The following is a 25284-nucleotide window of genomic DNA, read 5'->3' on the forward strand; positions in this document are numbered from 1 at the left end:
CAGGGTAACACAAAAACTACCCAAACACTGGGTTGTTACGTCTGACCCAGGATCTGAGTAACACAAAAACTACCCAAACACTGGGTTGTTACATCTGACCCAGGATCTGTGTAACACAAAAACTACCCAAACACTGGGTTGTTACATCTGACCCAGGATCTGTGTAACACAAAAACTACCCAAACACTGGGTTGTTACATCTGACCCAGGATCTGTGTAACACAAAAATTACCCAAACACTGGGTTGTTACATCTGACCCAGGATCTGTGTAACACAAAAACTACCCAAACACTGGGTTGTTACATCTGACCCAGGATCTGAGTAACACAAAAACTACCCAAACACTGGGTTGTTACATCTGACCCAGGATCTGAGTAACACAAAAACTACCCAAACACTGGGTTGTTACATCTGACCCAGGATCTGTGTAACACAAAAACTACCCAAACACTGGGTTGTTACATCTGACCCAGGATCTGTGTAACACAAAAACTACCCAAACACTGGGTTGTTACATCTGACCCAGGATCTGTGTAACACAAAAACTACCCAAACACTGGGTTGTTACATCTGACCCAGGATCTGCGTAACAAAAGAACAGAAATATATTTTGTAACGTTATAAATGCCTTTACTTTCACTTCTGAGAAATTGAATGCGTCCTCGCAGAATACAAGTATTCATTTCCTTCAAACCATACATGCCACTTCAAAGTACTGATCTCGCAAAAACTGTGTGTGTGTGTGTGGCTTAATGAGCGAGTGAACACAACTTCCTTTTTTAACCACTATTTCAACTAAGTTCCTCTGAGTTGTAGTGCATTGAGTCTGGTCATGTCCGAGGGTGAGCTGGTGATCTACACGTCGGTGGAGGTGCTGCTGGCGGTGGGATGCTGCCTGGGGAACCTGCTGGTCATCTGGGCGGTGTGGTCATTCCGGGCCCTGAGCCAGACCACCTTCTGCTTCATCGTCTCGCTGGCTGTGGCAGATTTTCTGGTGGGGTTGGTAGCTGTGCCTTTCGCTCTGGTGATTGATGGACGGTTGAAGACGAGTTTCTACGGCTGCCTCTTCTTCAGCTGTGTGGTCATTGTGTTGACCCAGGCCTCGGTTCACTCCCTGCTGGCCATCGCTGTGGACCGATATCTGCGCGTTTACAAGCCTCTCAGGTTTGAACATTTAATCGTCATGTGCTCTGTGCTTCATACTGTGATCTGGCTTATTGATAAGGAGGAAATCATTTGCACACTTATTTTTATCATACTGAAAAAACCGAAACAAGAACTGACTTCATCATCACGTTGTCATTGCCCAACACACTGAGCTGGCAAAAATATCCCTTAATAAGGAATACATCTGAGCCATTTCGCTCCCGATTGCTTCCTAAAAGTGTTACACTGAAAAAACAGGAAAACACAGTCCAATTTACTTAATCGTATTATTTGTGATCTACGCAACAAATTTGTGTTTCTCTTCTAAACATGATTTCATTGCTTTCGATTAATGTAACTCTCTAAAATGTGCAATCTACTAGATTCAATTATTTGGGGTGAATGTGAACCAATTAAGTACTCGAAAATGATTTTTGCTGAAACTGTAGTTCCCAGCATGCTTTGCTTGGGACTTGACGACTAGAGTAAAATTGTTGAAATTAAGTGTTATTTTATGTGTTTTTGGGCAAAATGAGAAAAAGTGGGAGACTTTATATTGTTTATTAGTGTTTAATTTTTAATTATGTTGGAATTATTCGAACCATTTAAATTACACTGGGTTACCATAGTGGAGAAGAGCGTTGTTAGGGAGCTATATTAAAATCATTGTTAGACTACTCAATTCGGTTACTTAAAAATTACTTAATTCCATTATGTTGAAATTATGTGAACAAATTATGTTTGTTTAACTTAACTGAATCATGTGGAACCGATGTACATGATTAAATCATGTAAATCCAACACACCATTTTTTTTCAGTGTAATGCATTAACTAATGTTAACTAATACAACCTTATTGTAAAGTGTTACTAAACTATCTTCATTTGTTTCTAAGATGAGTAAAAGTCTTATGGGTTGAAACGACATTAGGGCGAGTAATTAAATAATCAATTGGGTGAACTAGCCCTTTAAATAGGAAGCTATGAGGTTATGACATTAGTATTGAAATACCCCACTTTTCATGATGCAATTAATTGCCATACATGTACTTCCACAATGATGCAAAAATATAAAGATTTTAAATGTTTTCAACATTTAATAATAAATGTTTCTTGAGCAGCAAATCTGCATATGATCATTCTGAAGACTGGAGTAATGATGCTGAAAATTCAGCTTTGATTACAGGATATTAAATACATTTTAAAATGATAATCAAATAGAAAACAGTTACATTAGATTATATTAATATTTTGCAATATTACTGTTTTTACTGTATTTGTTTAATTAAATAAATGGAGAGACTTTCAAAATTAAAAAAAAAAAATCAGTAACAATTTCCAATAAAGTATCAATTGTAACATTAGTTAATGTGTTAACCATGAGCAACACATTTCGTATAGCCGTTCATTGTTAGTTCATGTTGGTTTACAATGCATTAACTAATATTAATGAATGCAACTTTTGATTTTAATAATAGTATTACTAAATGCAGAAATTAACATTAAGATTACTAATTGTTGTAGAAATATTGTTCATTCTTACACCTTACTGTAAAGTGTTACCAAAAAATCTTACCAAACCCAAACTTTTGAAAGGTAGTGTGTGTGCATATTAAAGGGGGTGGATTCTGCAAACTGGGTCCTAAACTGTTCAAACCATACACACCGATGAAGTGCATAACACTGATGATCTCTTCATTTCCTGTTAGTGGGTGGGATCTATTAGGCAGCAAGTGAACATTTTGTCCTCAGAGTTGATGTGTTAGAAGCAGGAAAAATGGGCAAGCGTAAGGATTTGAGCGAGTTTGGGCCAGATTGTGACGGGTCAGAGCATCTCCAAAACTGCAGCTCTTGTGGGGTGTTCCCGGTCAGCAGTGGTCAGTCCCTATCAAAAGTGCTCAGAGGAAGGACCAGTGGAGAACCGGCCACAGGGCCATGGAGGACCAGTGGAGAACCGGCCACAGGGCCATGGAGGACCAGTGGAGAACCATGAAGGACCATGAAGGTCATGAAGGACCAGTGGAGAACCGGCCACAGGGTCATGAAGGACCAGTGGAGAACCGGCCACAGGGTCATGAAGGACCAGTGGAGAACCGGCCACAGGGTCATGACGGACCAGTGGAGAACCGGCCACAGGGTCATGGAGGACCAGTGGAGAACCATGAAGGACCATGAAGGTCATGAAGGACCAGTGGAGAACCGGCCACAGGGCCATGGAGGACCAGTGGAGAACCATGAAGGACCATGAAGGTCATGAAGGAACAGTGGAGAACCGGCCACAGGGTCATGACGGACCAGTGGAGAACCGGACACAGGGTCATGGAGGACCAGTGGAGAACCGGCCACAGGGTCATGAAGGACCAGTGGAGAACCGGCCACAGGGTCATGAAGGACCAGTAAAGAACCGGCCACAGGGTCATGAAGGACCAGTGGAGAACCGGCCACAGGGTCATGGAGGACCAGTGGAGAACCGGCCACAGGGTCATGAAGGACCAGTGGAGAACCGGCCAGAGGGTCATGGAGGACCAGTGGAGAACCGGCCACAGGGTCATGGAGGACCAGTGGAGAACCGGCCACAGGGTCATGAAGGATCAGTGGAGAACCGGCCACAGGGTCATGGAGGACCAGTGGAGAACCGGCCACAGGGTCATGGAGGACCAGTGGAGAACCGGCCACAGGGTCATGGAGGACCAGTGGAGAACCGGCCACAGGGTCATGAAGGATCAGTGGAGAACCGGCCACAGGGTCATGAAGGACCAGTGGAGAACCGGCCACAGGGCCATGGAGGACCAGTGGAGAACCGGCCACAGGGTCATGGAGGACCAGTGGAGAACTGGCCACAGGGTCATGAAGGACCAGTGGAGAACCGGCCACAGGGTCATGGAGGACCAGTGGAGAACCGGCCACAGGGTCATGAAGGATCAGTGGAGAACCGGCCACAGGGTCATGAAGGACCAGTGGAGAACCGGCCACAGGGCCATGGAGGACCAGTGGAGAACCGGCCACAGGGTCATGGAGGACCAGTGGAGAACCGGCCACAGGGCCATGAAGGACCAGTGGAGAACCGGCCACAGGGTCATGAAGGACCAGTGGAGAACCGGCCACAGGGTCATGAAGGACCAGTGGAGAACCGGCCACAGGGCCATGGAGGACCAGTGGAGAACCGGCCACAGGGTCATGGAGGACCAGTGGAGAACTGGCCACAGGGTCATGGAGGACCAGTGGAGAACCGGCCACAGGGTCATGGAGGACCAGTGGAGAACCGGCCACAGGGTCATGAAGGACCAGTGGAGAACCGGCCACAGGGTCATGAATGACCAGTGGAGAACCGGCCACAGGGTCATGAAGGACCAGTGGAGAACCGGCCACAGGGTCATGGAGGACCAGTGGAGAACCGGCCACAGGGTCATGAAGGACCAGTGGAGAACCGGCCACATGGTCATGGAGGACCAGTGGAGAACCGGCCACAGGGTCATGGAGGACCAGTGGAGAACCGGCCACAGGGTCATGGAGGACCAGTGGAGAACCGGCCACAGGGTCATGAAGGACCAGTGGAGAACCGGCCGCAGGATCATGAAGGACCAGTGGAGAACCGGCCACATGGTCATGAAGGACCAGTGGAGAACCGGCCACAGGGTCATGGAGGACCAGTGGAGAACCGGCCACAGGGTCATGGAGGACCAGTGGAGAACCGGCCACAGGGTCATGGAGGACCAGTGGAGAACCGGCCACAGGGACATGGAGGACCAGTGGAGAACCGGCCACAGGGTCATGGAGGACCAGTGGAGAACCGGCCACAGGATCATGAAGGACCAGTGGAGAACCGGCCACAGGGTCATGAAGGACCAGTGGAGAACCGGCCACAGGGTCATGGAGGACCAGTGGAGAACCGGCCACGGGATCATGAAGGACCAGTGGAGAACCGGCCACAGGATCATGGAGGACCAGTGGAGAACCGGCCACAGGATCATGGGTGGCCAAGGCTCATTGATGCCCGTGTGGTCCTATCAAACAGACGAGCTACTGGAGATCAAACTGCTCAAGAAGTTAAAGGGGTGATGAACTGAGAAATTCCCTGGTGGCTGTGGCTCTTTCAGCAGATAATTAGATTAGATTAGATTCAACTTTATTGTCATTACACAAGTACAAGGCAACGAAATGCAGTTTAGGTCTAACCAGAAGTGCAATAGCAGCAAGTGCAGGATATACAACGTTTGCATAAGTGCAGGACATGGATATGTACTGAATATATATAAATATATATAAATAGAGAGATGGTTATTACTATAAACTGAATTTACAGGTGAATATGTACAGTGAATAAATATACAGATGGCTATTACTATAAACAGAATTTACAGGTGGATATGTACTATGAATATAATATAATATACAGATGGCCATTACTATAAACAGAATTTACAGGTGGATATGTACTATGAATATAATATAATATACAGATGGCCATTACTATAAACAGAATTGTACAGATAGAGGTAAACAATGATATGTTAGGCTAAAATGAGGAATATGGCAGTGGATTAAGGAAGTGCAATAAATTATGGACAGAAGCTATCCGAAAAAAAGTGTAAAAGTGCAGTGGAAAGTGGTTGCATATTACAGTTAGAAGTACGGTGCAAAATGCAAATGTAAACAGTAGGTACTGTAAATAACAGTCGGCAGTGCAAATGAGCATAATACAGTTAAAGGGTTAGTTCAACCAAAAATGAAAATTCTGTCATTAATTACTTACCCTCATGTCGTTCATCTTCAAACACAAATGAAGATATTTTAGTGTAAATCTGATGCTCTGAAAGGCCTCCATTGGCTCAATGCACTTTACACTCTCAAGACCCTTAAAAGACACTAAAGACGTCGTTACAAAGTCCATCTCACTACAGTGGTTCTACAATAACTTTATGAATCGGCAAGAATAGTTTTTGTGCGCAAAAAAACCAGATTCATAAAGTTATTGTAGAACCACTGTAGTGAGATGGACTTTGTAACGACGTCTTTAGTGTCTTTTAAGGGTCTTGAGAGTGAACCGTGTCATTTTGCCAATGGAGGCCTTTCAGAGCCATCAGATTTACACTAAAATATCTTCATTTGTGTTCTGAAGATGAACGGAGGTCTTACAGGTGTCGAATGACATGAGGGTAAGTAATTAATGACAGAATTTAAATTTTTGGGTGAACTAACCCTTTAAGGTATGGTAGTGCAAAATGCATATGTAAACAGGTGTGACTGTAATAAACAGTCGGTAGTGCAAATAACAAAGTGAAGGAAGATGTGAGGTAGGAGAGTTATCAGTATATGAGGGAAGTGGATCAGCGGGGGTTTGAGTTCAATAAAGAGACAGCTCTGGGGAAAAAACTGTTCTTTAGTCTGCTGGTCCTGGTCCGGTGGATCCTGAAACGCCTGCCGGAGGGCAGGAGAGAAAACAGTCTGTGGGCTGGGTGAGAGGAGTCCTTGAGGATGCTGGAGCTCGATGCAGACAGCGTTTCCTCTGGATGTGCTCGATGGCAGGCAGTGGAGTCCCTGTGATGCGCTGGGCAGTTTTCACCACCCGCTGCAGTGCCTTGCGCTCCGCAACAGAGCAGCTCCCATACCACACTGCCACACAGTTGGTCAGGATGCTTTCTATTGCGCAGCGATAGAAGTTCACCAGGATAGCCGAGGAGAGCTGATTCTTCCTCAGTGTCCTCAGGAAGAAGAGGCGCTGGTGAGCCTTCTTGACCAGGCTGGAGGTGTTGGTCATCCACGACGTGTCCGCCGTGATGTGGATCCCCAGGAACTTCAAACTGGAGACACGTTCAACAGCCATTCCATTGATGTGGATGGTGTCGTGTGTGCCTCTTGACTCCTTCCTGAAGTCCAAGATGAGCTCCTTCGTTTTGGTGGTGTTGAGGAGCAGGTTATTTTCGGTGCACCATGTGGCCAGGTGCTGGATCTCCTCTGCAAACTTGCCGATAGAATTAGATCCGTACACAGGCTTGCAGTCGGAGGTGAAGAGGGAGTAGAGAAACGGGCTTAGCACACAGCCCTGTGGTACACCAGTGTTAAGAGTGATGGATGTGGAGCAGGTGAGTCCTGAACGAACATTCTGGGGTCTGTCAGTTAGGAAGTCCAAAATCCAGTTACACATTGAAGTGTTGATGCCCAGGTCTCCAAGTTTGGCTATTAACTTGGTTGGGATGACAGTGTTGAATGCTGAGCTGAAGTCAACAAACAGCATGCGTGCATAAGTGTTTTTATTGTCCAGGTGAGTGAGCAGAGAGTGCAGTGCCATGGAAACGGCATCCTCTGTGCTCCTATTGCTGCGGTAGGCAAACTGGTGTGAGTCCAATGTGGATGGTAGAGAGTCTTTTAGGTGTTCCAGGACCAGCCGCTCAAAGCACTTCATGACGATGGGTGTGAGTGCTACAGGGCGGTAGTCATTAGGGCACCTCGGGTTAGAGTGTTTTGGCACTGGCACAATGGAAGTGCGTTTAAAGCATGATGGTACAGCTGCTTGGGCAAGAGACAGGTTGAAAATGTCTGCGCGCTGATCCGGCTCAGTGACTTGCAGACATCTGTGGTGGAGAGTGTGATTGGTGGGTCAGCTGAGGGTTTGAGCTTGGTGGCAGTTTCTCTGTTGTCTCTTTCAAAGCGAGCATAAAAGTGATTTAGCTCGTTCAGGAAGTTGACATCAGTGGCTGCGGGGGTGGAGTGGGGGGGTTTGTAGTCACTGATGGCCTGAATGCCCTGCCACATGCGTCGAGGGTCAGAGTTGGAAAAAGTGACCCTCTATCTTTAGCTTGTAGCAGTGCTTGGCCTTTTTGATGCCCCTCTTCAGGTTTGCTCTGGATGCGCTGTAGGCTTGTGCATCTCCTGATCTGAAGGCAGTGTTGCGTGACTTCAGCAGGAGTCGCACTTCCCTGTTCATCCATGGCTTCTGATTTGGGTATGTGGTGATCTGCTTCTGGGTTGTAACCAGTGATGGGAATAACGGCGTTACAGATAAACGGCGTTACTAACGGAATTATTTTTTTCAGTAACGAGTAATCAAACGAATTACTGTTTCTCCCGTTACAACGCCGTTAGCGTTACTGAGGAAAAAAAATGCGGCGTTAGTCGCGTTACTATAATTGAGCTCACTGAAGCGCTTTTCATCCGAACAGGCTCTCTGTCAGTCGGACCTGCAACGTTTTTGTGTGTGTGTGCGCGCGCACCAGCCATGCGTGTTGGGGGTGGGTGCGGTGGTGCACATAACTGATGATGATTGGTGGGTGGGAGACAAGGTTGAAGTTGATAGGTTGAGTTCACACCTATTTTTTTTCACGGTCTATGGTTCACAGACACACACACACACACACACACACCTATGACGCACACGCATATGCACATTCAGCGATGGTCCAACGACTTCAAAGGTAGCTTTCGCAAACTGGAAGTATAATCGCTACTTTTCCCTCGTTGAGGTGAAAGGTAAGAATATTTAAGTAACGTGCAACTTATGCCCAGGAAGAAAGAGTCTCTCCACGCCGGTGGCAAGTGATTCTGAAGCGCCTCACATCATCATATGCCACAAAATTAGTGGCTTAAAACCCAGGTGATAACTTGAGCTCCACTACCAAAGGAAAGTATAGTACTGATAATATTTACACAATATTTACACTATAGTAGGTCTACTAATAATATTTACAATAATGCACTGAATTTGATAGGTGTCTCTCACATTGTCCCACAGCAACATTACAATAGTGCACATTAATGTACAATGTTTTATAATAATAATTTATTCTATTTAGTGTCCAATTCATTAATTTAACATATCTAATATTGGGGACATCCAAGTTATTTGACATATTTGAACATTTGGAAAAAAAAAAAAAAGTAACGCAGTAATTACTTTCCCTGGTAATTAGTTACTTTTATAATGATGTAACTCAGTTACTATTTGTAAGTAGTAACTAGTAACTATAACAAATTACTTTTTTAAAGTAACGTGCCCAACACTGGTTGTAACACTGTCAATGGTGGTATTGATATGATCCAATACAGAGGAGGTGTAGGAGTCAATGTCTGTGTGAGCGCCACTGGTGGCTTGAGAAGCAAACACACTCCAGTCTGTGTGTAGAAACCTTTTCTGGAGTGTGGAATCAACCCCCGCAGGCCACACCTTGATGGTCTTCACTGATGGCTTCACACGGTTGATGAGGGGTGCATATTTGGGGGTGAGGAACAAAGAAAGGTGATCTGACTGTCCCAGGTGGGGGAGGGGTGTCGCAACGTAAGCGCCAGCCACGTTTGTGTAAACATGGTCTAAGGTTTTATTTCCTCTGGTGTGGCAGGAAACATGCTGGTGAAACTTGGGTAGCACTGACTTCAAGTTTGAATGATTAAAGTCACCTGCAACAATAAAAGCAGCTTCCGGGTGATCAGTCTGTTGTTTACTGATGGCTGCGTGAAGTTCTTTCATAGCAAGCTTGGCATCAGCATCCGGGGGAATATAGGCTGCAGTGATAATAGTGGAGGTGAACTCCCGCGGTAGATAAAACGGTCTACATTTAACCATGAGAAACTCAAGGTTAGCTGAACAATGACTCCCAACAATAGCAGAGTTTGTGCACCAAGCTTTGTTAATGTAAATGCACAATCCACCACCTCTGGTCTTACCGGAGCCATCTAATGTTCTATCCGCCCGGAGCGTGTGGCATCCCGCTAGCTCAATAGCGGTGTCCGGTATTCCGCTGTTTAACCAGGTTTCCGTGAAGATTAGGACGTTACAGTTCAAAAGTTTCTTGCTGTGTGTGATGCTGAGTCGAATCTCCTCCATTTTGTTCACTAGCGACCGTACATTGGCAAGGAAAATACTGGGTAAAGAAAGCCGATGTGGGGTTAGCCTTAGCTTTAGCCTTAGCTTAGCTCTCAGTCCTCCGCGTTTCCTCCGCCTTTGTTTACGATCTCGACGCCGCCTGCGAGCACTTCCGCCCGGCCGGGTAGAGTGCATAGCCTCGGGTGTCCTAGCGATCTCAGGAAGGAGTCGAAGATTGTCCATAAAACTGTCGGAAATTCGCAAACCAATATCCAAAATCTCACCACGGGTGTACGATGTTAAGGCACAACTGTTCTGAACGAACAGACCCGAGATGAGCAAGAAAAATACAGCAAAATTGCAGAATCTGGAGAGACCCAGAGCCTTGCGAACTACTCGCGCCGCCATCTTGAGTTTCTTTTCTTCATCTTGAGATAATGCGCCGCCACAAAGCACAAATGCTTCAGGAATGGTTTGAGGAGCACAACAACGAGTTTGAGGCATTGACTCGGCCTCCAAATTCCCCAGATCTCAATCCAATCGAGCATCTGTGGGATGAGCTCAACAAACAAGTCCGATCCGTGGAGGCCCACCTTAAAGGATCTCATGCAAACATCTTGGTGCCAGATACCACAGCACACCTTCAGGGGTCTAGTGGAGTCCATGCCTCGACGGGTCAAGTTATGCCTGATCGGTGCAAATATATAACAAAAATGATTCAACGCCCACTGGAAATCAGGAATATTGGCAACATCTACAGACCTTCAGCTGTTTGCAATAAACAAATCATACAAAAGTCATTGAAATAGCTCAACACGACAAATCTTTCAAGTGGTTTCCCCAAATTTGTCGTCTCAAGCACACCTGATCTTCATTAGTTTGAGCTAGAACACATGAAATATACTAAATATACAACAAAAAGATACTAGATGCGCACGTTCAGAATTAAATGAACTGTGGTTACACCACCTGGACAGGGCAGAAACAGGAAGTTATCAACAGCTGACACCAGATTTCTGAGAAGCCAGGTTCTGAAACCCCCCGAGTGACTGAAAAAGACCTGTGGCAAGACTTGGTGGGCAACAGGCACTGAGGTTTCACAGTAAGCTGCGTACCAAACGCATGCCAGAGTTCAGAGAATACACCACTACTGACCCAAAAGCACAAGAAAAGCCGCCTCCAATTTGCTCAAAGTCATATGAATAAGCCAGGAAGAAGAAAGAACAACACTCTGCTTTGCATCCTCTGGTACTGGAAACCTGCAGCGTGTGGAAGGCAAGATGGATTCATCGAAGTATCAGGAAATCCTAGGAGAAGACTAGGTGAGGAAGCGGATATCTGGACCTTCCAACAGGACTATAGCTGCTTTTCCACTGTTGGGCCAGTGCGAGCCAGGGCTTTCAACATGCCGGGCGAATATTATAAAGTTATAAAGTAATCATTATTAAGTAATTAATTTCTTGACTAGATGCTGCATTAACAGGTAAATAACAGCAGTGTGTATGTTTGGCCCCGTTCACACTGCAGGCAAAAGTGGCCCAAATCCGATTTTTTGGGGTCAAGTGACCAGGTCAGACTTCTTCAGAGGTAGTGTGAACAATCAAATCTTGCCCAGATCTGATTTTTTCAAATCAGATTTAGACCACATACATATGTGGTCCCGAATCAGACCCAGATCCGATTTTTTTCAATGCGGCCGCAGTGTGAACAACCAAGGCGGATTTGATGCGACTTTTACGCCAATCTACGTCGAATCTCCTCCATTTTGTTCACTAGCGACCGTACATTGGCAAGGAAAATACTGGGTAAAGAGAGCCGATGTGGGGTTAGCCTTAGCTTAGCTCTCAGTCCTCCGCGTTTCCTCCGCCTTTGTTTACGATCTCGACGCCGCCTGCGAGCACTTCCGCCTGGCCGGGTAGAGTGCATGGCCTCGGGTGTCCTAGCGATCTCAGGAAGGAGTCGAAGATTGTCCATAAAACTGTCGGAAATTCGCAAACCAATATCCAAAATCTCACCACGGGTGTACGATGTTAAGGCACAACTGTTCTGAACGAACAGACCCGAGATGAGCAAGAAAAATACCGCAAAATTGCAGAATCTGGAGAGACCCAGAGCCTCGCGAACTACTCGCGCCACCATCTTGAGTTTCTTTTCTTCATCTTGAGATAATGCGCCGCCACAAAGCACAAATGCTTCAGGAATGGTTTGAGGAGCACAACAACGAGTTTGAGGCGTTGACTCGGCCTCCAAATTCCCCAGATCTCAATCCAATCGAGCGTCTGTGGGATGTGCGGAACAAACAAGTCCGATCCGTGGAGGCCCTCCTTAAAGGATCTCATGCTAACATCTTGGTGCCAGATACCACAGCACACCTTCAGGGGTCTAGTGGAGTCCATGCCTCGACGGGTCAAGTTATGCCTGATCGGTGCAAATATATAACAAAAATGATTCAACGCCCACTGGAAATCAGGGATATTGGCAACATCTACAGACCTTCAGCTGTTTGCAATAAACAAATCATACAAAAGTCATTGAAATAGCTCAACACGACAAATCTTTCAAGTGGTTTCCCCAAATTTGTCGTCTGAAGCACACCTGATCTTCATTAGTTTGAGCTAGAACACATGAAATATCTGAACTGGCGAGCTCTGTCGTGTCACGTTTGACTACATGTTAGAAATATGGCAAATTCAAAAGAATGGTCCAAAAAGTTAAGTGAAGATATACAGTATCATCGCCCTTCACAAATAAGCAACAGGATCCAAAAAGATACTAAATGCGCACGTTCAGAATTAAATGAACTGTGGTTACACCACCTGGACAGGGCAGAAACAGGAAGCTATCAACAGCTGACACCAGATTTCTGAGAAGCCAGGTTCTGAAACCCCCCGAGTGACTGAAAAAGACCTGCGGCAAGACTTCACAGGGTTTCACAGTGAGCCGCGAACTAAACGCATGCCAGAGTTCAGAGAATACACCACTACTGACCCCAGAGCACAAGAAAAGCCACCTCCAATTTGCTCAAAGTCATATGAATAAGCCAGGAAGAAGAAAGAACAACACTCTGCTTTGCATCCTCTGGCACTGGAAACCTGCAGCGTGTGGAAGGCAAGATGGATTCATGGAAGTATCAGGAAATCCTAGGAGAAGACATCATGCCTTCAGTGAGGAAGCGGATATCTGGACCTTCCAACAGGACTATAGCTGCTTTTCCACTGTTGGGCCAGTGGTTTCAACATGCCGGGCGAATATTATAAAGTTATAAAGTATTCATTATAAAGTAATTAATTTCTTGACTAGATGCTGCATTAACAGGTAAATAACAGCAGTGTGTATGTTTGGCCCCGTTCACACTGCAGGCAAAAGTGGCCCAAATCTGATTTTTTTGGGGTCAAGTGACCAGGTCAGACTTCTTCAGAGGTAGTGTGAACACTCAAATCTTGCCCAGGGGCCGGTTGCATAAACCGTTAAGACTAGTCTTACAAGTTAGACATACATTTTTTTCTTCCAAGACTGTTCATAACTTTTTTAAATCAGTTACATAAAAACATAGACTGGCCTAATTTGATACGAAAAGTAAGACTGAATGCCACTTGCCTAACTGCTAGTGGCTCATATTAAATCTTAAGACACTGTCTTAACATAATGGCTTAGTTTATGCAACTGGCCCCAGATCTGATTTTTTCAAATCAGATTTAGACCACATACATATGTGGTCCTGAATCAGACCCAGATCCGATTTTTTTCAATGTGGCTGCAGTGTGAACAACCAAGGCGGATTTGATGCGACTTTTACGTCACTCTATGTCGAATCTCCTCCATTTTGTTCACTAGCGACCGTACATTGGCAAGGAAAATACTGGGTAAAGAGAGCCGATGTGGGGTTAGCCTTAGCTTTAGCCTTAGCTTAGCTCTCAGTCCTCCGCGTTTCCTCCGCCTTTGTTTACGATCTCGATGCCGCCTGCGAGCACTTCCGCCCGGCCGGGTAGAGTGCATGGCCTCGGGTGTCCTAGCGATCTCAGGAAGGAGTCGAAGATTGTCCATAAAACTGTCGGAAATTCGCAAACCAATATCCAAAATCTCACCACGGGTGTACGATGTTAAGGCACAACTGTTCTGAACGAACAGACCCGAGAGGAGCAAGAAAAATACCGCAAAATTGCAGAATCTGGAGAGACCCAGAGCCTTGCGAACTACTCGCGCCGCCATCTTGAGTTTCTTTTCTTCATCTTGAGATAATGCGCCGCCACAAAGCACAAATGCTTCAGGAATGGTTTGAGGAGCACAACAACGAGTTTGAGGCGTTGACTCGGCCTCCAAATTCCCCAGATCTCAATCCAATCGAGCATCTGTGGGATGAGCTCAACAAACAAGTCCGATCCGTGGAGGCCCTCCTTAAAGGATCTCATGCTAACATCTTGGTGCCAGATACCACAGCACACCTTCAGGGGTCTAGTGGAGTCTATGCCTCGACGGGTCATGTTATGCCTGATCGGTGCAAATATATAACAAAAATGATTCAACGCCCACTGGAAATCAGGAATATTGGCAACATCTACAGACCTTCAGCTGTTTGCAATAAACAAATCATACAAAAGTCATTGAAATAGCTCAACACGACAAATCTTTCAAGTGGTTTCCCCAAATTTGTCGTCTGAAGCACACCTGATCTTCATTAGTTTGAGCTAGGACACATGAAATATCTGAACTGGCGAGCTCTGTCGTGTCACGTTTGACTACATGTTAGAAATATGGCAAATTCAAAAGAATGGTCCAAAAAGTTAAGTGAAGATATACAGTATCATCGCCCTTCACAAATAAGCAACAGGATCCAAAAAGATACTAAATGCACACGTTCAGAATTAAATGAACTGTGGTTACACCACCTGGACAGGGCAGAAACAGGAAGCTATCAACAGCTGACACCAGATTTCTGAGAAGCCAGGTTCTGAAACCCCCCGACTGACTGAAAAAGACCTGTGGCAAGACTTGGTGGGCAACAGGCACTGAGGTTTCACAGTAAGCTGCGTACCAAATGCATGCCAGAGTTCAGAGAATACACCACTACTGACCCAAAAGCACAAGAAAAGCCGCCTCCAATTTGCTCAAAGTCATATGAATAAGCCAGGAAGAAGAAAGAACAACACTCTGCTTTGTATCCTCTGGCACTGGAAACCTGCAGCGTGTGGAAGGCAAGATGGATTCATGGAAGTATCAGGAAATCCTAGGAGAAGACATCATGCCTTCAGTGAGGAAGCGGATATCTGGACCTTCCAACAGGACTATAGCTGCTTTTCCACTGTTGGGCCAGGGCTTTCAACATGCCGGGCGAATATTATAAAGTTACAAATTAATCATTATAAAGTAATTAATTTCTTGACTAGATGCTGCATTAACAGGTAAATAACAGCAGTGTGTATGTTTGGCCCCGTTCACACCGCAGGCAAAAGTGGCCCAAATCCGATTTTTTGGGGTCAAGTGACCAGGTCAGACTTCTTCAGAGGTAGTGTGAACACTCAAATCTTGCCCAGATCTGATTTTTTTAAATCAGATTTAGACCACATACATATGTGGTCCCGAATCAGACCCAGATCCGATTTTTTTCAATGCGGCCGCAGTGTGAACAACCAAGGCGGATTTGATGCGACTTTTACGTCAATCTACGTCGAATCTCCTCCATTTTGTTCACTAGCGACCGTACATTGGCAAGGAAAATACTGGGTAAAGAGAGCCGATGTGGGGTTAGCCTTAGCTTTAGCCTTAGCTTAGCTCTCAGTCCTCCGCGTTTCCTCCGCCTTTGTTTACGATCTCGACGCCGCCTGCGAGCACTTCCGCCCGGCCGGGTAGAGTGCATGGCCTCGGGTGTCCTAGCGATCTCAGGAAGGAGTCGAAAATTGTCCATAAAACTGTCGGAAATTCGCAAACCAATATCCAAAATCTCACCACGAGTGTACGATGTTAAGGCACAACTGTTCTGAACGAACAGACCCGAGATGAGCAAGAAAAATACCGCAAAATTGCAGAATCTGGAGAGACCCAGAGCCTCGCGAACTACTCGCGCCGCCATCTTGAGTTTCTTTTCTTCATCTTGAGATAATGCGCCGCCACAAAGCACAAATGCTTCAGGAATGGTTTGAGGAGCACAACAACGAGTTTGAGGCGTTGACTCGGCCTCCAAATTCCCCAGATCTCAATCCAATCGAGTGTCTGTGGGATGTGCGGAACAAACAAGTCCGATCCATGGAGGCCCTCCTTAAAGGATCTCATGCTAACATCTTGGTGCCAGATACCACAGCACACCTTCAGGGGTCTAGTGGAGTCCATGCCTCGACGGGTCAAGTTATGCCTGATCGGTGCAAATATATAACAAAAATGATTCAACGCCCACTGGAAATCAGGAATATTGGCAACATCTACAGACCTTCAGCTGTTTGCAATAAACAAATCATACAAAAGTCATTGAAATAGCTCAACACGACAAATCTTTCAAGTGGTTTCCCCAAATTTGTCATCTCAAGCACACCTGATCTTCATTAATTTGAGCTAGAACACATGAAATATACTAAATATACAACAAAAAGATACTAGATGCGCACGTTCAGAATTAAATGAACTGTGGTTACACCACCTGGACAGGGCAGAAACAGGAAGTTATCAACAGCTGACACCAGATTTCTGAGAAGCCAGGTTCTGAAACCCCCCGACTGACTGAAAAAGACCTGCGGCAAGACTTCACAGGGTTTCACAGTAAGCTGCGTACTAAATGCATGCCAGAGTTCAGAGAATACACCACTACTGACCCAAAAGCACAAGAAAAGCCGCCTCCAATTTGCTCAAAGTCATATGAATAAGCCAGGAAGAAGAAAGAACAACACTCTGCTTTGCATCCTCTGGCACTGGAAACCTGCAGCGTGTGGAAGGCAAGATGGATTCATGGAAGTATCAGGAAATCCTAGGAGAAGACATCATGCCTTCAGTGAGGAAGCGGATATCTGGACCTTCCAACAGGACTATAGCTGCTTTTCCACTGTTGGGCCAGTGCGAGCCAGGGCTTTCAACATGCCGGGCGAATATTATAAAGTTATAAAGTAATCATTATAAAGTAATTAATTTCTTGACTAGATGCTGCATTAACAGGTAAATAACAGCAGTGTGTATGTTTGGCCCCGTTCACACCGCAGGCAAAAGTGGCCCAAATCCGTTTTTTGGGGTCAAGTGACCAGGACTTCTTCAGAGGTAGTGTGAACAATCAAATCTTGCCCAGATCTGATTTTTTCAAATCAGATTTAGACCACATACATATGTGGTCCCGAATCAGACCCAGATCCGATTTTTTTCAATGCGGCTGCAGTGTGAACAACCAAGGCGGATTTGATGCGACTTTTACGTCAATCTACGTCGACATTTGTCACAATTATGCGCCGGAGTTTTAGCCCTAGACACAACAGACAGTAACATTAAAAACTTGACTAGATATGGAGAACAGCGATGGAGCGAGTCAATGGAGGGAGAGTGAGGTGTTAGACCTAATTAGTATATGGGGAGATACTTCAACTCAAGCTAAACTAGAAGGATCCTACCGTAACCGCTCTGTTTTTGAAAAAATAGCACACGAAATGGAAGAACGGGGACACAGAAGAACGTGGCTTCAGTGCCAAAGGAAGGTGAAGAGTCTTAAAGGTAAATTTAAATTTCCTCCATAACCTCCCGAACTTTAGTGCAACAGCATGCTGCGTCTGACGTCATTATTATTGTTCTTTTGCGCATTCGGGTTAGTTTGAAACCTCAAACAGTTCACACTGGAATCAGATATAGGCCACATTTTAAAAGGTAATGTGAACAGCCAAACAAAAAAATCGGATCTGAGCAAAAAAATCTGAATTGAGCATTAAGATTTGCTATGTGAACTTGTCGAAGAGGCTGAGAGGACGCTAATAGCAGCACCTCAAGCAGTTAAATCAATGTGATAACATGCAAGTCGACCCAAATGTTGCACATATAAAATTAGTGATGTGAGAAAGCAAACTGTAACCAAGCATTGATGTTTTATCACAGTTTTATATCATAATGAATTCATTTATGTCACGATTGCACATTAGTCACAGAAATTAAGTGGTATTTACTGTTATTTCAGAAAGAGGAAAGAGGACACATGTTATGCGATCGAGTCTGTTTCTGTTTATTTGTAGTCACCGGACAGTTTACACCACATTTAGAAAGAATGATCATTTCTACAAATAGTAGGGAGGTTAAGTGACTTTTGACTTCAAGTCATGATGCAAAAGTCCCCTTTGGTATGGAAGTACCTTAGGGCCATAGAAATAAATTTATCCTAAGACACAAGTGAGATCACACTTTGTAAGTTCAGAAAAAGACCCAAATATATCCTATTCATACACCTATTCATTATTTTTTCTCACATGAATAGGGTCAAAAATGTAACCTTTAGATATCACCATGATAATTACTGAGTTGATTACTTATATCAAGACAAATTTTTTTTATCACAAGTCTTTTTTAAATTGTTTGTTAACATGGACAAACGGTGCATAATCTAATTACAGATGTGCTAATTTGCATAAATACCACAACAGATCTAAACATTGGGTACAGCGTTTTTAAAACATTCAGAGATTCAGTCAGTCATGGAGGGGTCTTGAATCCGCCTGAAGGGGTTGTTATTCGCTATACATTATCCCTTACTTGAGATTAATGACTTGAATTGCACATGGCAGTGTAATGACTACAACAATCCATATCCATATCTTAAGACAGCTAACAAGTTATTTGCTGATGATCTAATGAAACTATTCGCTAATCGTAAACTTGACATCGTTTCACCAAAAATAGTCGTGCAACACACATCCAGATGTTCCCAATAAATTGTAGTTGATCACCAGGTATGTTTTATTAATGTATATTAATGAATAATCCATGTAGGAAAAACAAAAGGAAATTTTTCTTACCTGAGGGACAGCTTAATGACAGTTGATTCCGTAATTTTCATGGTGATATCTAAAGGTTACATTTTTGACCCTATTCATGTGAGAAAAATAATGAATAGGTGTATGAATAGGATATATTTGGGTCTTTTTCTGAACTTACAAAGTGTGATCTCACTTGTGTCTTAGGATAAATTTATTTGTATGACCCTAAGGTACTTCCATACCAAAGGGGACTTTTGCATCATGACTTGAAGTCAAAGGCCTATTTTTTTAGGCCCTACTAAAATGTCCCATCATAAAAACGCCCTGAGGAGCTTTAGCGCTCTCTCCAGAGACAGTCCCAATACAGTCAGAGAAACAGAGGTTTCCCGAAAAGCTGCTTTATTTTATGACACATGTCCGGTATAAAGAGACGAGGCGTTCTGATAGATCAAATAAATACACCATTGTGCCATGTTTACTATAGTAATGGTTAGTGCGTAGTCTTTTGCATCACATATGAATATGTTTGCCTTATACGGTGATTAGAATACAAACTCCTCTGGTGGGATTTGAAGAAAGCGGTTGCAACATACAAACACAAGATTATTACTGAACTGGATTCCTCAGTAAAAGCTGATGTCTGGTTCTACATCCTGTTCACATCAGGTCGTGATCATGATCTAGCGGTAACCTCCCCCAGTTTCTCTTGAAGCCCTCACTTCCCTAAACCCTAAAGCCATGTTCTGGACAAATGAGGGAAAATCAGGTTTTTTTAAAAATACTTTCCTTAATCTGAGCGGTAGAAGACTCGGCTACTTTTCCTAAGTTTGTCACCTGAACACTCAAAACATTTTTGACTCGATTCTACAATAGGCCTGTCATGATAACAAATTTAGCTGGATGATAAATTGGCCAAGAAATTATTGCAATAAACAATAATATTGTCGTTCTGAGACCATTTTCATCTAAAATAATGATAATGGCATAATAATGCAGGTACACCTTTTCAAAGATCAATAAACTTTTATTTCTAAAGACTATCTGAGTTTTCTTAATTAATAAACGTTTAATATCTCTGCAACGCTTTGGCATATTCAGACCAAACTTGGTACATGTTATCCCAAGCATGACCTAAGGCTACATAAAGCGTTTCGGCTTTTTTGCTTTTAAATTTCTGAATGGCTTCTGAGCTTAATAAGTGGTCTCATTAGATTCAGGGCGGCATGCTGAGTCGAACGATATACAATTTTTCCATATCGGCCATTTTGGGCGTCGGCCATTTAGAATTTTGCAGCAAAATGCAATATTTTATGAACTCATTAGCGAATTGTTTTACGAAACTCTGTGTGGGTCATCGGCACGATGCCCTGAAGGAGCCTGAGAAGTTTCGGACCAGCGCCACCTAGTGGTAAAATCAAATATTCACATATGCAAACGCTTATAATTTTGGATTTGGTTGACTTATTTTCACGGGAGTCATATCCCTAGATTCCTGAATCCTCGCCAAGTCCAACATACCAAACATGATAGGTTTCGCCTTAAGGTTTGTTCAAAGCTGTGATTTAGCGTTTAAAAAACTTTCGCGAATATCTTCAAAACCGTTAATCCGATTGAGGCGAAACCACCGTAGGAAAATCTGAATCATAGCAGGTTGACTAATAGTTAATGACCAAAGGTCAAAAATGTTATAGTAAGTGGTAAAAAAAAGTCAGGTGTGGTAATTTTGTTAAATGCTCATGAATACAAATGTCTATAACTCCTAAATGAAATTAGATATTTACACCAAACTTGACACGCTTATGTATGGGGGCACTCTGAGGACACACACATAAAATAATGGAACTGCATCACTTGGTGGCGCTATAATTCAACAAAACATGAAATTGGCTCTATATAACAATGTATTTATGGCTTTTGCCGAGCTCCCTCTTCTCCCTTTTCCCATCACATCAGAAAGGCATTTACTTTCAATAAAAATGAAGAAAATGTTCTAAAAGTGGAAATTAAGTGCCTAACGAGTGTTTTATAATAATAATAAAAGCATTTGTAGGGTTAGGGGTCGGTGTAAGGAAGGCTTTTATTGTCACATTAAGGGGACATCCATTTCATAATTTTAATAATTATAATCATTTACATATTATGTTATTATTGCATCCTGTTAATGAACAACAATACTAAAGTGCAGGTAGTTTGTATTAGTGATGCACCGATCATGATTTTACATGGCCGATTCCGATACCGATTTTTTTCAAGAAAACTGTCCGATTCCGATACCAATTTCCGAATTTTTTTTTTTACACAATAAAGTAATAAAAGTATGCATGAACAAGATGTTTATTTGGTATTTAACAGGCTAAATTGGCTTTTGGCTAATGAAAACAAGTCCTCAATCTGAAATTAACAGGAAATTAATTGGAAATGAAAAGGCTGAAAGGTGAAATTAAAGGCAACAACTGCATATTCTGCAATCCAAACAAACATGTTACTTAAATCAGCATTTGTTTTTAAATTCAGTGTAAAGAAAAAAAGTCTTTACCATTGAAATTAAATAAAACCAAAGTATATTGTTCCAAAATGTTAAATCAAATAATGTTTAGTGCAACGAAAAAACTAAGATGCTACAGCAGGTGCTTTTTAAATCAAATTAAGTCAATGTCATTTTAAGGTAAAATAAAAGGTAACACTTTAGAATAATGGTCATTAGTTAACATTAGTTAATGTATTAACTAACATGAACTAACTATGAGCAGTGCATTTGTTACTGTATTTGTTCATCTTTGTTAACGTTAGTTAATATAAACATAACAGTGCATTAACTAATGTTAACAAGATTTTAATAATGCAGTTATCTCTCATTAGTAAATGTTGAAATTAACATTAACAAAGATTAATAAACACTTTATAAGTGCAGTTCATTATTAGTTAATGTTAACTAATGTAGTTAACTAATGACCATTATTCTAAAGTGTTACCAAATATAAATGATCATCCTCTAGGCTACAGAACTGATAGTATTTCATTTCTAAAGTGCAGCATGTTCTTCTTTAGGCTACAAAAAGAAGTATTTCGGCTTTTTCACAAGTTAGTCTGTTTCGTTCTCATCCGATCCAACACGTGAGAAGCTGAGCTGAACAAACTCTCACTATCTGCGCTTGTGCTGAGCTCGCGCAGGAAAGCGCTCTTGTCTTCATTCCCTACAGCATCTCGTCTCTTCCCTCAGTTCTCCAGGTTCCGTTTGTAACACACAAGTGACATGTTCGCGAATGATTGCAATATTGGCGTATGTGCACGCGGGCGCACTTCCGGATAAATCGGCAGAAAAATACAAAGAAACCTTTTTTGGCCGGTCAACCGGTGCATCCCTAGTTTGTATCTGCCAAAATAAAGTATAAATAGCATATAATTACTTTTTACACATTGCAAAGAACTGCTTCTTTTACATGGTGTAAATAGAATATATCACTATTTTCACTTATGCAAATAGCCGCTGCCTATAAATACATACACAATACCTTTGAAGATATATAAACATCATTTCTCATTGATTTTCAGGTACAGAGGATCGGTGAAAAAGCAGCATTTGTGGGCCGCGGTCACTGTGTGTTGGCTCTCAGCTTCTATACTAGGCTTCATCCCCATGTTCGGATGGCACAACGAAGACACCACAACAAGAGAAAACTCCACGATTACATGTCATTTCATGACAGTTATACCCATGTCATACCTGGTCAACTTCATCTTCTTCGCTTGCATCCTGCCACCCACCATCACCATGATAGCCCTGTACTTGTTACTCTTTAATATGATATCTAAACAGCTGAGAAGCGGAGTTGGGCGGCCCATGGAGTCCAGGTCGTTTTACCGTAAGGAGCGGAGACTGGCCAATTCTCTGGCTCTGGTGCTGGTCCTGTTTGCCATTTGTTGGTTCCCGCTGCAAATAATGAACATATTGACGTATTACACGGATGTAAAAGTGCCCACTGTCGCCTTCCACATTGGCGTCCTCCTCTGTCATGCCAACTCCGGAGTTAACCCCATAGTGTACGCTTTTAAGGTCCCTAAGATTAAGATGGCGTTTAAAAGCATCTTTAGGAAGCTGACCAGCACGGAGAAGAAGGACGACCAGAGCAGTCAGACTTTGGAAAATAATGCCAGCAGCAACTCGAACCATGAAAGGTGTATCATGAATATAAACCCACAGGTGGTTTTAGCCACCAATAAGGACGATTAGCACGAGTCTGTCGTGCACAAAATTAGATTTCAATTGTACACATTTTTCCAGCAGTGGTTTTGTGTTGGTTTCACAGTTGCTTTTATCATTTCTTTATGGTTAAAGAAATGCATAAATGAAGAAGAAAGCCAGAATATTAAATGTCACAAATGTATATTTAATTTATAGAGGGGGTCACTCAAAAAAAAAAAAAGGTTCTATATGGCACCAAAAATGTTTCTTGGCTCATAATCATAGGGGAACCTTTTTTAGTGCTAAATAGCACCAATTTTGGTGCTTCAGTGGTTCTTCAGCGGTTCTTCAGAGGTGCTATATAGCACCTTAGTCAAAGAACCGCTGAAGAACCGCTGAAGAACCGCTGAAGCACCAAAATTGGTGCTATTTAGCACTAAAAAAGGTTCCCCTATGATTATGAGCCAAGAAACATTTTTGGTGCCATATAGAACCTTTTTTTTTTTAGAGTAGCACATATTGTGTTTTTACCCCAAGTTTGCATGCCTATAACTCAAGAAGTATAATGCTGCGTTCACACCAAACGCGAATTGAGCGTCAGGCGCGAGTGATTTCAATGTTAAGTCAATGGAAAGGCGCGTTGACGCGCGTCTGGAGGTCCCGCGGCGCGGAAGGCGCGTTACGCGCGGCGCGAAGGACGCGAATCCGCTTCATTCGCGCGTCCAGTTCGCGCGAATGGCGCGAATTGGACGCGAATTGAGCGTCTTGCGCGATACGCGCGTTACACGCGAATGGTGCTTTTGTGCATTCACGCGTTTGAAGCGAATTCGCGTCTGACGCCCGAGTTGAAAAATTTGAACTTTGGCGTCAATTCGCGCCGCGTTAACCAATCAGGAGCCTGCTCGCTGCTGTCACGTGGTAAAGTGACGTGTATGAGAAACCCTGCATAAATTAAAAACAGTACTATTGTGTCACAAAATGTAGTTTTAAGACGTTTTCAGGTGGGAATTCAGTTGTTTGAAGCTCAAATCTGTGGTTTATTTATAAAGAGAGCGCCTATTTTAAAAAAATAATCTTGTGTTTTTGGAGTTGTGAGATCCAGGCGATCACCGGGCAATCACTGCTCATAACCCCGGCGAAGGCAGCCTTTCCTCGGCCAGTCCTTCTGGCGTCTGCCGCTGGCTCTGATGTCCTGTAGTGGTTCGTTTTGTGTAGATCTAACGGCCGAGCTTTGCTCTCATGAATCTATAATTTGTTGTCTGCCAAATCGTTTTGACTGAGGGCAAAGAGAAGTTTAATAACTTTATATTTTTAGGATATTTAAATATACATGTACTGAAGATGATGTAGGAGTTGCCTGGACCACATTTGTGTGGCTATTAATGCTTAATATATATGTTTAATGAAAATGAAAAGAGGCAGAGTGGTGTTTTATGACATATTTCTCCTGGAGTGCCTTGAACGCGCGTCAATTTCGCTTCAAACGCTCGATTTCTACGCGCGTCCAATTCTCTGCTGACGCGCGAATGCATTCAAAATGCACGCGCGTGAAACTAGACGCGGTAGGCGCGATTTTGACGCTCAATTCGCGTTTGGTGTGAACGCAGCATTAAATATATCTTAATATCCTTCTAGATTCTGGTTCTGTACAAACTTTCCTTTTGGAATTTTCATTTTAAAGGCCCTCGATGGTTCAATCCCAGAGATATGGAGATCGTAATGTGGCTCAATTGTACACATTCTCAGTGGTCAAAAACCAAATGTGGGTCACTTTGCAAATAATGCTGAAACTAGAAATGCATCTACGAACACAATTGGGAACAGTGCTATTAATAATCTTTTTCCAAAGTTTGCATGCCTGTGACACAAAAATAATTAAAGATATCTTAATATCCTTCTAGATTCTGGTTCTGTACAAACTTTCCTTTTGGAATCTTCATTTTAAAGGCCCTCGATGGTTCAATCCCAGAGATATGGAGATCGTAATGTGGCTCAATTGTACACATTCTCAGTGGTCAAAAACCAAATGTGGGTCACTTTGCAGATAATGTTGAAACTAGAAATGCATCTAGTTTTTAATCAACACAACTGCATAGAACAGTGCTATAAATAATCTTTTTCCAAAGTCTGCATGCCTGTGACTCTGTATTAAAGATATCTTAATATCCTTCTAGATTATAATTCTTAATAAACTTTTCTTTTGGAATCTCCATTTTTAAGGTCCCATTGTT

At 43.2% G+C, this 25284-nt stretch overlaps 1 protein-coding gene across 1 annotated transcript; it reads left to right on the forward strand.

Moving 5' to 3' along the window:
- Window positions 1–826: 826 nt before the first annotated feature.
- Window positions 827–23281, forward strand: adora3a.2 (adenosine A3 receptor a.2). Its single transcript, XM_079840216.1, has 2 exons — window positions 827–1165; window positions 22423–23281. The coding sequence occupies exons 1-2, from the start codon at window positions 834–836 to the stop codon at window positions 23099–23101; spliced, it is 1011 nt and encodes a 336-aa protein (XP_079696342.1). The 5' UTR covers window positions 827–833; the 3' UTR covers window positions 23102–23281.
- The last annotated feature ends 2003 nt before the right edge of the window (window positions 23282–25284 follow it).

The sequence above is a fragment of the Gobio gobio genome, assembly GCF_949357685.1.
Source record: "Gobio gobio genome assembly, chromosome: 17".
Lineage (NCBI taxonomy): Eukaryota > Metazoa > Chordata > Actinopteri > Cypriniformes > Gobionidae > Gobio > Gobio gobio.